The sequence below is a fragment of the Paramormyrops kingsleyae genome, chromosome 8, assembly GCF_048594095.1.
Source record: "Paramormyrops kingsleyae isolate MSU_618 chromosome 8, PKINGS_0.4, whole genome shotgun sequence".
NCBI lineage: Eukaryota > Metazoa > Chordata > Actinopteri > Osteoglossiformes > Mormyridae > Paramormyrops > Paramormyrops kingsleyae.
Window position 1 is genome coordinate 35,835,526 of NC_132804.1, and position 14,136 is coordinate 35,849,661.

The 14,136-nt window shown below is 44.8% G+C and overlaps 1 protein-coding gene across 1 annotated transcript; it reads right to left on the reverse strand.

Moving 5' to 3' along the window:
* Positions 1-1,712: 1,712 nt before the first annotated feature.
* On the reverse strand, positions 1,713-6,772 carry LOC111838329 (prepro-urotensin II-beta-like). Its single transcript, XM_023801177.2, has 4 exons — positions 6,566-6,772; positions 6,035-6,160; positions 2,049-2,092; positions 1,713-1,963 (listed from the first exon to the last, which is right to left on the reverse strand). Exons 1-4 carry the CDS (start codon positions 6,669-6,671, stop codon positions 1,850-1,852), a joined length of 390 nt encoding a protein of 129 aa, XP_023656945.1. The 5' UTR covers positions 6,672-6,772; the 3' UTR covers positions 1,713-1,849.
* Positions 6,773-14,136: the final 7,364 nt, after the last annotated feature.

Genomic DNA, 14,136 nt, shown 5'->3' on the forward strand with positions numbered 1-14,136 from the left:
TGCCAGAATGCATAGAGACCAGGGGCGGAACTTCAGGATGCAGGTGTTTGGTGAGGTCTGTAAGTGGCTTTGTGAAGACCTGTACCATTGCTATTCACCCACAAAGTGATGACTAGTGGAGTGGTTTATTCACACACTCACTGTGCAGCTTGCTATTCTTGTCGCCAACCACCAGTGCGACTGGGACCTTCACCTGCAGCTGGTCCTGTGGTTATACTGAGTGGCGGTGCAAAAGAGCACTTGGTGCATGCTGGCTGCGGTTATTACTTGAGTGGAAGCTGTGCACGCCATAGGAACGGGGTGGAAACCTCCACATGCCACCCTCCCCCAGAGCAGCAGGTACTGAAGTCGGGTATGGAATACATGTGGTACCTCTGAGAGTGTCAGCGGGATATGCACAAGCTGGCCTGACAGCACCAGAATGAAGTGATTGCCTGGTAGAAGCTCCTACAAAACAGGAGGCTGTAGGCAGAAACTTAACATCAGAGACCTGGTTTTGGTATACTGCCCTATTCAAAAAAAGGGGTGGTTGCCCAAACTGGACAGTTACTGGAGGGGACCGGAGAAGATCCTTGAGCACCTCTCCGATGTTGTCTACCACCTACAGCTACCTGAGTGATAAAAGGCTGTGGTCCTGCACAGGGATCACCTGGCACAGAATCACCCCTTGGCCTGAACCAACCCCCCTGCAGCAGCTGACGACAAGGATATGCTGGAAGACAAAGGTATGATGGGGACTCTGGAGACTGTGACATGCCAGTCGCAGTGGCAGCACTGGCCTCCACAGCATTTACGGTACTTTGTGTTGGACTTGAGGGATGGCTGAGCCCTAAGGTGAGAGCAATGTGATGCTGCGGGACCTTGCATCATACTATCACTGTAAATAACTGTAAGTAATGTGTGTAATTGTGTATTTTTATTGTAAATAGAAAATGTTGTCACATTGTGTTTAAATGTTGAATGTAATGTGTTTACTGTGGTGTGCTTCAATTTGTGTGGTATCACCCAAGTTGAGTTCTTCAGTGTTCCTTTCACCAGCCTCAAAGAAATGGATAAACAGACCCATAGTTATATCTTTTTCCTTTTGATTAATTTACAAAGTTCATTTTATGATACCACAGTTTGATTGGTGAACATTTGGTGGTACTTTCAACTGATCATGTATACTGTAAGTACATTGACAAAATATAATTTTCTATTTTCAGTTGAGTATTGAAAGTGATTAGCTATATATTACATTGTACTTTTAATTTAATATAAATTCCATACATTTTCCAACTACTTATCCAACCCAGTCTTGCAGAGTAATTATTTTTCTGTACACATTGAGGAATTTGAATCTTGACACCTGTTTTCATGTGGATCATTGTTTTTTCTTGGAAACTGATATCAGCATAAAGTTTAGCAAACTTTTTGGTGCAAATATGACATTTTCATTATTTTATGTATATATCAATTTTTATATCAGACAGCCTTTCGTTACAATCTGACGTTGAAAAGATTTTTCAAATAAGTTTTATTTTGTGTAATATTTACATCAGCTGTCAAAAGGCATATTTTTCTATATATATATAAATATATATATATATATCTACACTTTCAGAATGTAATAGGTGTAAAAAAATTCATAACAATCTCAAACTATATGGGAATTAGAGTTTTCATACTCTGTTTCACCTCGAGTAAAATATCACACTTTTCCTGTTGTTTATACAAATTTATTTTGCAATTCTGTAAGCTTGGCCATTGAAAAACTGCAATGTGTGTAAATAACTAAACTCAGTAATTGTTTTTAAGGAGACTACCTCAGTCATTAGGTTTTTGACATATGCACATTTGGATGCTATTCTCAAACACAATACTTCCAGAAGCATTCAGAGGCATTTCCTCTCTTCCTAAATTGCCTCCTGGTTCCTAGGAAATGGGCGAAGGGGTTCAGTCTGCTTTGATTCTTGAAAACAACCTAAAAAGACAGAATTTAGACCTAGGTATACAACTCTTGTCCAATAGCAACAATGGATTTACTTGCACTTACGAATGAATTTTACCTTCTTTACTGCTCCCTCTGGAAGAATTCCAGCTGCTAGGAGACCTAAGGGGAAACATCATATAGGTTTGGCACAGGGAAGGTAGTGTTTAAAGCATTTACAATTAGCAGCAACTATTATTGTTATCATCGTGTAGCATAGAATAGTGATACTTTATTGATCCCTGTGGGGAAATTGTCTTTTTGCATACCCCATCCTGGTCTCCATGGGGCACACAGACCGGTGAGAGCTATTTTTGAGGTCACAGCACAGGGTCAGCCAGTATGCAGCACCCTTGGAGCTGGGGGTTAAGGGCCTTGCTCATGGGCATCAGTTTACCACCCTCATGATTTAAACCAGTGACCTTCCAATCATTGGCACAAGTTCTGAACCATTGAGCCAAACGCTATCCCCTCTAGCATGTTACCTATTGCCTCCACGACCCCCCCCCCCCCCCCCCCCCTCCGAAAAAACCCCCCAAGATATCTTGCCTAACCTGCTACCTGTGACACCCTTACTACCTGTGATGTCCTTCTGGCCTGCCTGCACTCCTACCTGTGACGTTTCTCCTGCCTACTTTGCTGCTGTACCACCGTTCTTCCTCCCGTCAGAAGCAGCACCATCACCTGCCTGTCATCATCATCTGCCCTCTACATTTAGACTCAAATACAGTGGTACCTTGGTATATGGCCGCTTTGGAATAAGTCCAACTTGGTATACGTCCTATTTGGATGCAAAAAATTTTGCCTGATGTACGACCTTTGTTTGGAATACGACTCATGTGCTAGAACTTGTATGGGTCAAAATGAGTCATGACACCGTGAGCTACCCTTGTTTACCTCTCTCAAGACAAAGCCATGACTGCCCACGAGCGTCAGTACGCCAGTTGCTACCATTCAGTGAACAACCCACGCTATAATTCTCTTTTCATTTATTTCTTCTAATTGCTTTTGTATTTATGTATTTTACTATTAAGCACTATTTAAATTATTTTATATAACCCCAACTATCATGCCCCGCTCGTCCGCTACTTCCGTGCACCATATCCCCTTATCTACCTTGTGTGGAATCCCGGTGTTTACCAGGTGTTTCTTGTTGCTGTCATTAGTCCAATGTATTTAAGTCTGCGTTTAGGTATGTTTTCCCCAGTCCGGTCATTAACGTCTAACGACCATTTTACGGTGTATTGCGTTTGTTCGCCTGATTTTCTGGCTCCTGTGCTGCTTCCCCTTTCCGTGCCCGAGCAAGTACAGGACATCATCAATGTATAATATAATGTGGGTGGTGGTGGCTTAATAGTTAGGGAAGAACACTTATAATTGAAAGATTGCAGGTTTGAATCCCCAACCAACAAGGTGCTACTGAGGCACCCTGAACAAGATACCACCCCCAAGCACTACTCCCCAGGTTCTGAATTAGCTGCCCCCTGCTATGTAACAACGTCACATATGGGTTAAATGCAGAGGACACATTTCATTGTGTGCTGTGGTGTGTCAACAATGATCATTGATTGCAACTGATTTGATGTAAGTCCAACGATCTGGAACGGATTAAGGACGTATACTGAGGTTTACTGTATTAAAATTTTGACTCTGTAAATGAGGATTTTGTCATGTTGTTCATTTGACTTCCTCTGCTGGCCCCTGAAGGATGAGCCCCCCCTTTGAATCTGGTCCCTATCAATGTTTCTTCCTTCCTGGGAGTTTTTCCTTGCCACTGTCATCTCTGGTTTGCTCACTGGAGGCGGGGGAGATGTTTGAGACAATGTAATGTGAAAATGCACTATATAAATAAAGTTCAATTGAATTGAAAATTGAATTACTGTAAATTTACTCTAGGGTCGTCACCTAATTTTTTTTTCAGTTAGATGGGTGCAAAGTTAATATAAGTCAATTGAAATTGAAGTTAGGTTTTTTTTTATTTTTAAAAATCAAAATCCAGATGTTGTGTCTCTCTATTCCTTCCCTAATATGCTCACAGGGAGAAGCAGTTATGGATACAAAAATTTTTCCAAAATTAAAGACAGAGGCTGGTCATTATTTTAATATGTGTTCATCCTGTCCAGGTTATTCTCCTTAGCCTTGTGTCCTATGCTGCCTAGGAACGACGCTTGGAAGATAAATAGATGTTGTGTTATTTTGTCAGTTACATAAGAACATAAGAACTATACAAACGAGAGGAGGCCATTCGGCCCATCGAGCTCGCTTGGGGAGAACTTAACTAATAGCTCAGAGTTGTTAAAATCTTATCTAGCTCTGATTTAAAGGAACCCAAGGATTCAGCTTGCACTACGTTATCAGGAAGACTATTCCATACTCTGACTACACGCTGTGTAAAGAAGTGCTTCCTTAAATCCAGTTTGAAATGTTCTCCCGCTAATTTCCACCTATGGCCACAAGTTCTTGTATTTGAACTAATGCTGAAGTAACTATTCGGTTGAACAGCATCCAAACCTGTTAGAATCTTATAGACCTGGATCATGTCCCCCCTCAGTCTCCTTTGCTTGAGGCTGAACAGATTTAGCTCAAATAACCTTTCCTCGTATAACATTCCTCTAAGACCAGGAATCATTCTTGTGGCCCTACGCTGCACCTTTTCTAAGGCTGCTATGTCCTTTTTAAGATATGGTGACCAAACCTGTACACGATATTCTAGGTGAGGTCTCACCAAGGAATTGTATAATCTTAGCATTACCTCCCTTGACTTAAACTCCACACACCTGGAGATATACCCCAACATCCTATTGGCCTTTTTTATTGCTTCCCCGCACTGGCGAGAATGAGACATGGAAGCATCAACATACATACCGAGATCTTTCTCGTAATCAGCTACCTTTATATCAGTAGGTCCCATAAAATACCTGTACTTTATATTTCTGCTCCCTACATGGAGTACCTTACATTTGTCTATGTTAAATTTCATCTGCCAGGTGTCAGCCCAGTCACTAATTAAATTAACTACATGTCTTCTACCAGTGTGTTATTGCCAGTACAGTCATTTATGCAGTGATGTGTTGGGGCAATGGCATCTATATGGTATTTAATATTTATACAATTAACAGAGGCCTAGTGATTTACAATGAATACATTGAGGGGGTGACCTTGGCTGACCCTGTGCTTTTACCCTCCATGCTTGCTCTCAACTGTATGTGTGTCTCAGGGAGAGCAGGATGGGGTAGGTCAAAAGAGAACTTCTCCACAGGGATTAATAAAGTATCAATAATAATAATTACAATAACTCCATCTCAAACCTGGGGACTGTTTCATGAAGCAGGATTTCTTGCTTAGCTGGATTACTTGTTGGATTTAAGGTAGTCTGGGCTAAATGTAAGGGAATGGGAAAAAAAGTCCATTTAGTCAAGACTAAATCCAAGAACTTCTGGCTAAGCAAGAAATCCTCCTTCATGGAATACCCCACAAATCTGATAAAATAACACCAGTGTTACTGTCTCATGTGGTGACGCAAAAATTCTCTTTAGTTACCAAATTTGCACTTCAGGCACTGAGGCACCAAAAATTATGGAGAAGAAAAAGGTTCTGAAAGATGTTTCTGAATTTTTATGAATTATGTAATGAAAAACATTTTGTTTCAGTTAATCATTATACTACTTAATCTAGCACTCTGGTATTACTTCATGTTCCATTTATCTGATTAAGACAGATTGACAATACTTTCATAGAGTTCTCTTTTTCAATTACTGACTAAAATCTTACTACTTCATATTAGCCAGCAATGTAATGATGAGTAATTTAATAACCTCTCTGGTGGAAAACAGATTTAAAATTCATAACATGGTTTCCAGGACCAGGATTGGGTGATCTTGTATTACACCTTGATACCTGCTCCCTCTTTTACACATCTTATATAAAGTGATTAATTACTGTACTTGGATTTTTCCTAAAGCTTTGCACCACAAATTTTGTAATTATTTTTACACCTTATGCTAAAAACTCAACCTGCTTGTTCAGTTCCAAATTAAAGCTTTTTTATTTGAGGGAAGGTCTTACCATCTTTGCTGAACTCCCCTGTCTCCATTGCAGGGTAGCTCAAGTACATGCCACTCGGAGACAAGTAGGCCTGGTAAGTGAGAGGCAATTCATCATGACTAGCTGTTTGGCCTTCCTCTAGTGATCCTGCAACAAGATCCATTTATAGTCAGAAATTGCCCATATAACTGACGGATCTAGTTCTTGACTCTGCACCATCTATAAATTCAACAGTGCATTAACTTATCATAATACATGATACAAGATTGCAATCAATTAATTTTATTTAGCACAAAGGAGTATTATAAAGATATTACATTACCTGCACATACCAAAAATATACTTAATCTGTCTTTATTCTGCTGCACAGAAAATTGCACAGGAGATGCACCAAAGTCTCATTTTTCATGGCCATAGTCCCTAGCAACTATAACCTTTGAGACCGCATGTTAATCTGCGACACCAAATCTGTGAAATGGCTCTCTGAAGGGAGTCAAACAATGAAATTCACTTACCCGAAGGTAACTTTTGCCTCCTAGAGTAGTAACTCACCTGGCAGGGAGTAGGACATCTCAGCAGAATCTACAATTGGGTGTGAGAGAAGGGGACCAGAAGCAATAAGCAGAAGAGTCCAGGACAGAAGCATTTTGCACATCATTTCTGATGGGGGAGAGCCGAGCAGTGTTTCTTTTGAGATTGACTGGCAGGAGGTTTAAGTCAACTTTGCTCTCTTTGCTTCTGCCTTTTGCTTTATATACAGATTTGTCCTGGGTGTGACACATTTCCTGACCCCCACCACCTGTCATCTCCTTTAAATCTTGTCTTGGTAATATATTGAGCCCAAGCACCCAGGATGGATAAATGGGTGTAACCATAAAAAGAGAATCTTGTGTGCTTCTCTGTGCGTCAGGAGTGGAATAGGGTTATATAATACTAGCTATAATTCAGATCTTTACTGAGCTCATAAATTGAATGAACTCAGGTGTGCAAACTGTTGCAGCATTATTATACAGGGTGGTTATTTGGATAGCATTTCAACAACATTTCAGATTCAACAGTTCAGCTGTTTTACTGTGTCTGTAGATGTTTAACAGAATACACAGTATAGAGAGTATATGTAAAGATTCATGAACATATTTACATATTCTTATTTATATATTTACATATCTTTATGGGAATTTTTGACCATTCTTCCAGGAAAGCATTTGTAAGGTCAGGCACTGATGTGGTACGAGAAGGCCTGGCTCGCAGTCTCTGCTTGAATTCATCTCAAAGGTGTTGTATCGGGTTGAGGTCAGGGCTCTGTGCAGACCAGTCAAGTTCCTCCATACTAGACTTGCTCATCCATGTCCTTCTGGACCTTGGTTTGTGCACTGGTGCGCAGTCATGTTGGAACAGGATGGGGCCATCCCCAAACTGTTCCCAAAAACTTGCTAGCATGAAATTGTCCAAAATGGCTTTGAATGCTGCGGCATTAACAGTTCCTTTCATTGTAACTAAGGGGCCAATCCCAATTCAGATCTTTACTGAGCTCATAAATTGAATGAACTCAGGTGTGCAAACAACCCGACACCATAATCCCCCCTTCACCAAACTTTACACTTGGTACAATGCAGTCAGGCAAGTACCGTTCTCCTGGCAACCACCAGACCCAGACTCATCCATTGGATTTCCAGACAGAGAAGCATGATTCATCACTCCAGACAACATGTCTCCACTGCTCTAGGGTCCAGTGGTGGCATGCTTTACACCACTGCATCCGATGCTTTGCATTGCACTTGGTGATGTAAGGCTTGGATGCAGCTACTCAGCCAAGGAAACCCATTCCCTGAAGTTGTCTATGCACTAGGGGTGTAACGGTTCATATGGATGTATTGAACCGTTTCGGTTTTGCATGTTCTGTTCGGTCCACTTGCGTACCGTTTCGGTTATATTTTATGCATTTTTTCTCATTAAATCTATTACTAGCGCGATCTAAGCACCCCATGCGGAACTAAAGTCTTGGGTGAGTTTCCGCACATACGCCTCTGAGTGTCGGACACTGGATGAGGGGGAGGCGCGCCAGTAGCTCGCAGGCGTGACAAATGGGGTTATGGCAAATGCAAGCGAGAAGCCTGAGCTGGAAGACCCTCCCAGCTCATTACATTCTCCTGTCTGGGAACACTTTGGCTTCCCCGTTAAAGTTACCGATGGACAATGGCAAGTGGATAAATCCAAAGTTGTTTGTCGACATTGTTCCACCACGGAGATCAGGTACGCTGCAGGAAACACGTCTAATATGTTAACGCACTTAAAACGGCACAATCCATCTGTGAATGTTTCCTCTACAAGAAAGAAAACCAGCTTGGTGCAAACACCGATAACTTCAGCTTTTAAACAACCTCTAGCAAGCAACTCTGACCAAAAGCAATAACAAATGGTATTGGAGTCTTCATAGCTACGGGATTACGTCCATATTCAGTTGTTGAGAACGCTGGCTTTAAGTATATGATTAAAGGTCTTGAGCCTCACTACGAAATACTATGACGTCCTCACTTTAGTCAGAAAGTTGTACTAGCACTTTATGAAAAAACTAGAAGTGATGTCGTCAGCGAGCTATCGCGTGTACCCTCTCTTTCACTTATGACAGATAGTTGGACTTCACGCGCAACAGAGAGCTATTTAACAGTAACTGTCCACTACATTTCGCCACAATGGGAGATGAGGAATCACGTTCTGCAAACGAGACCTGTTTATGAACAGCACACTAGCACAAATCTTGCAGAGCACCTGAAGGAGGCTGTGAATGAATGGAAGCTGGAGAGACCTGGGACCACAACTCCTGTAACCACAGACAATGCTAAAAACATTGTCAATGCTGTAAAAGAAGCAGGACTGGGCCCTCAGATTGGTTGTTTTGCACACACCATTAATCTAGCCTCTCAAAAAGTAACAAGCATCAACCAGATATCTAGATTATTGGGAAAAGTAAGAAAGATTGTGACATTTTTTCACAAAAGCACCATAGCAGCGCACATCCTGGAAAGCAAACAAGAAATGCTGAATATTCCAAAGCATTCTCTCATTCAAGATGTCCCCACATGATGGAATTCAAGTTATGACATGCTTCAGAGATACCTTGAACAGCAAGCAGCTATGTATTCAGCACTAACTGAGAAACCTCTCAAGAACAAAGATATATACACACTCAATGACGAAGAAGTGGCAATGGCAGAGGAAGTGATTGAAGCACTTAAACCTCTAAAAACAATCACAACCCTGATGAGCACTGAATCCAGAGCGTCTGTGTCCATGATAATCCCCTTGAAAACTACTGTTCTCCACTCTATGGCACCAAAACAAGAAGACAGTTCTGCTGTGAGAGAGGTCAAGCTAGCAGTCACAAGAAGCCTGCAGGAAAGATACTCTGTGTGCTATGACTTTTTGCACAAATGGACAGCCCTGGACCCCCGATTCAAAGCCTTGCCTCACATAGAAGATAATGAGGGACAGAAGATATTCAGCGACATCATAACAGAAATGATGACAACCACAGAAGAAGAGGTATTAAATTATGATCTAATACCCTTTTTATTTTTAATTACATTATTAATTAGCCCCAAAACATTACTTTTTCTTTTGCAGACTGAGGATGCCACAGAGATAGGAGCTGGATCTTCATCATCTCCAGAGGCATCATCCACCAGATCACCTCCAGCTTAGAAGTCTGTAATGACTGAACTTTTTGGTGAACTTTTCCAGAGACAGGTGGGAAGTAGTAAACCAATCCTTTTGGAGCAGGTCCAAGAAGAAGTCAGTAAGTACAGAGCTTCAGGGTGCCTTTCCCTTGAAGCTGATCCTCTTCTTTGGTGGAAAGGCAATGAGGCTACATACCCACACATAGCAAAACTCACAAAGCGTTACCTCTGTATTCCAGCTACCTCTGTTGCTAGTGAGCGGGTCTTCTCCACTGCTGGAGATATTGTCACTGCAACCAGATCTGTGCTTTCTGCGGAAAATGTGGATAAATTAATCTTTCTAGACAAAAACTTTAAGCTTGAATAGTTTTATTTGTCATATTCAGGCTGTTGCTGCTATGTGTTCAAAGTTTACATTTGTTACTTGTTTATTTATAATTTTAAAAAAAAAATTAAATTGTTAAAATAGTTTTAAAAACTCAGAGTCTAATTTATTTGAAATATCACACAAATGGGTCGCTTTAATTTATTTATACAAATTCTACTGTTTGTATTTTTTTTTTAAATAAAAGCATTTAAAGTAATTTATTTCCTGCCTTTTTTGTACCGAAAATTGACCGAACCAAGCACCTCAAGAAAGTGAACCGAACCGAAATTACATTTTAGTGTACCGTTACACCCCTACTATGCACTGTTCTTGAGCTAATCTGAATGCCACATGAAGTTTGGAGGTGTGTAGCTATTAAATCTGCAGACAGTTTGCGATTTCTGCACACTGTGTGCCTCAGCATGCTTCCACTTTGTTATAATATCACTAACAGTTGACCGTGGAATATTTAGTAGTGAGGAAATTTCACAAATGGACTAATTGTATAGGTGGCATCCTATCATAGTACCATGGTTGAATTCACTGAGCTCCTGAGAGTGACCCATTCTTTCGCAAAATGTTTGTAGAAGCAGTCTGCATGCCTAGGTGCTTTATTTTATACACCTGTGGTTAATTCAATGATATGGAGGGGTGTCCCAATATTTATGGCAATATAGTGTATTTTAACCATCGCAAGATATATAAATATATAAGTGGACTCCCAATAATGGGCGCAGGATGTGCTTTCACAACTCACAGGATTTCATTATGATGGGCAATAGAATTCTTAAACTTAAATTTAAATGTTTCTGAATTTCACATACAAAAAATTTATACATTTTGGTCACAGGGGGTGCTTACACACCTATTGTCACGTTCGGGAGCCGGAAAGCAGGCGAATTGCAGCCAGGACTTCAGGTAAACGAGAGGGAGGAGGGAGCAGGAGGGGACCACCCAGGGGCCAAGGGAACGGGACGAGGGAGTGACGGAGGGGACACGGAGGGAGCAGGAGGGAACACCGGTGCAGGCAGGCAGAAGGGGGAAGCCGCGGCTGGCGGAGGCGTAGCCGGAGCCGGGGAAGGCACTGTCCGACGCCAAGCCGGAGCAGGGGGGCCCGGAGGCGGCCGACACGGAGCCGAAGGCGGGACCGAGGACCGGCACCGAGGAACCAGGGGGGGGCCCGGTGGAGACCGCCGACCCCGAGCCGGAGGACCCGCAGGCATCCACCGAGCCACAGCCAGGGGCCGAACGGGCGAGCCAGGGGGCAGGGCAGGCGGGACCCGGGCCCGACGCCTGTGTCCCTGTCCCTTGCGGGACACTGAAAGGCGGGGTCCCGGGGGCTGTTGACCTCGCCGGGGCAAGGGTGAGGGAGGTCAGTGCTGGGCGGACAGGAGTCAGGGCCTGGGCAACAGGCGGGGCAGCCGGAGCCTCGGGCATGGCCGCAGGCGGGGCAGCCAGAGCCTCGGGCATGGCAGCCAGAGCCTCGGGCGTGGCCGCAGGCGGGGCAGCCAGAGCCTCGGGCGTGGCCGCAGGGGGCGCCTCGGCGGGTGCCGCCCTCACTTGGCCAGCAGGGGGCACCTTGGCAGGCGCCTTGGGCATGTGGCCAGCCGGGGGCACCTCGGCAGGTACTGCAGTCAAGTGGCCAACAGGATGCGCCTCAGTAGGCACCTCGGGTGTGCGACCAGCAGGGGGCGCCGCCGTCACGTGGCCAGCAGGGGGCGCTTCAGTAGGCACCTCTGCAGGCACCTCGGGCGTGCGACCAGCAGGGGGCGCCAGCGTCACGTGGTCAGCAGGGGCCGGGACCTCGGGCTGAGCTGCAGCGGGCATCCTCAGTTCCTGGCCAGCAGGGGGCGCCGCGGCGGGCGCCGCCATCACGCGGCCAGCAGGGGGCGCCGCAGCGGTCTTCGCCATCACGCGGCCAGCAGGGGGCGCAACCGCGGCCAGCAGGGGGCGCAACCGTGGCCACCTCGGGCAGTGCCGCAGGCAGAGCGGTGGCAGCTGCAGGGACTGCATACAGAACGGGCAGGACTGGCGGGTCAGGCAGGACAGGTGGGTCAGGCGGAACAGGCAGGACAGGCGGTGCCGCGGGCAGATCGGCGGCAAGAGCAGCAGATGGTGCCGCGGACAGGTCCGGAGCCGGCAGATCCGGCACGGGCGGCAGGAGGGGCGCCGAGCAACTAAGCGCTGCCCCTTTAAGGGCTCTCGGGACCCGAGGAATAGCATCCCACACGGCGCGTATCCCGCCTAGACCCAGGCGCGCCGGCCGGTAAAAGTAAGCCTCCACCGGAGGTGGCTTCTCCGGGTGGGGGCTGGTCAGGCGGGTAGCGGCGGGGTCATCCCAGGCGGGGAGCAGAGAGCACGCTCCCAGGAAGAGCGTCGGGGGCGGCTTCTTCCCCTTTTCCCCTTCGCCTCCTCTTTTTCGCCTTCCGGGACCGGTAGGTGGGGGCGGAGTTACCTCCGTGCTAGCGAGCGGCTGGAGCCGCTTCTCCCTTACCTGACGGACGAGCTGCTTCAGGAGGGAGCGCGCTTCCTCCATGTAGCGCCCCTCTGTCCGAGGGTTTACACCCTGGAGGAGCTCCTCGCTATGTTCGACGAGGGTGTAGCAGCCGGGATCCTCTTGGATCTCCGGCAGCTCTCGCCAATACGCTACCTCTTGCAGCAGGACGAGCCAGAGATCCTCGCCCTGCTGCGGTGCATCTTTCGGGAGACTCAACATTCTGTCACGTTCAGGATCAGGCGAGCCGGAAAGCAGGCGAATTGCAGCCAGGACTTCAGGTAAACGTGGTTTTATTTGATGAAAGATGGACATCTACGGACAATACAATGACGAGTCTGGGGAAGACTGACTCAGACGAGGACTAAATACAAAAGACAAGCTAGACATAACAGGACACAGGTGATCACAATCAGGGCTGAACACGAGGTAACGAGGTGGGCGTGGCACACATCAGGAGTGGACGGAGCGGGGTGTGACACCTATGGCTACACAACTCCATTAAGCTAATGTTATATTACTTGTTGAATCTTAATTAATAAGTTGTTATAATGTCACAAATACTCTGTATACCCTTTGTAGGCGGACTATCCAAATAAAGTGTTACCAAATACAGTGGTACCTCAGAACTCAAATTTAATCCGTTCAGAACTCCGGATCGAGTTCTGATCGAATTTTCCCCATAAGAAATAATGGAAAACCAATAAATTGGTTCCCGGCCCCAAAAAATTACACCTAAATATGTTTTAATTTAGCAGTTAAACACAAAATGAACAGGATAAAACAAGAGCATATACTGTACTAAACATATCTAAGCACATTTATCAAAACAGTACTTTGTAAAGTAAGAAAATAAATTTATTCAAACAATGTGTAAAGTTAAAAAAAAACAATGTGTCCTGCCCCGATCGTCCGCTCCTTCTGTGAGCCATGTCCTGTGGAATCCCCTTGTGATCAGCTGCTTCTGGTTGTTGTCATTAGTCCTCTGTAATTAGTCCATATTTCAGTTTGTTTCCTCAGTGCGGTCATTGTATTGTCCATCTGTGTTTTGCCTGCCTTACCTGTAATTAAACCCCGTATTCTTCGATATCCTGAAGTCTGCGCCTTTGTCTCTGTTCCGTCCCCGCTTGGCATGACAATATTATTAAGGGTCCAAAGCACGTAGTGCTATGGAACCTTATTGTTTTTGTTAGGATTATTATTATTTTTATTATTATTTTTCTTCCCTAAAACTGAATGCCCAGCCTAAACCGTAAGTCCTAGGCCGACCAAATTTGGTAGGATGATTGGAATTCCTACCCACTACTCAGGTTGTCCGACCCGTCCGACTCAGCCGTAGCGCCCCCCAACACGTTTCGGTCGATATCTCCTGTCCTGTTTGTCCTACAACCGAAATTGTTTTTTCTGCTGATACAGACGGCCATGCCCTACCAAAAAGTCAATGGGACCATTAAGCTCCGCCTACTTAGATTTTTTGCTAATTTGCATATTTTGCAAATACTACTTATCTCTTAAAGTCATAGCTTCTCCTACCTAATCAGACAAATGAGGTGTCAAACGAATCAGAACTCTGAGCACATCAAGA

Bases quoted from the DNA above. Each gene is read 5' to 3' on its own strand.
- LOC111838329 (XM_023801177.2), bottom strand. From the start codon at position 6,671: ATGATGTGCAAAATGCTTCTGTCCTGGACTCTTCTGCTTATTGCTTCT. The intron at 2,093-6,034 runs GTAAGACCTTCC...GTTTCCCCTTAG, and splicing joins AGGGGAGTTCAGCAAAGATG to GTCTCCTAGCAGCTGGAATT. The intron at 1,964-2,048 runs GTAAAATTCATT...CTGTCTTTTTAG, and splicing joins CAGAGGGAGCAGTAAAGAAG to GTTGTTTTCAAGAATCAAAG.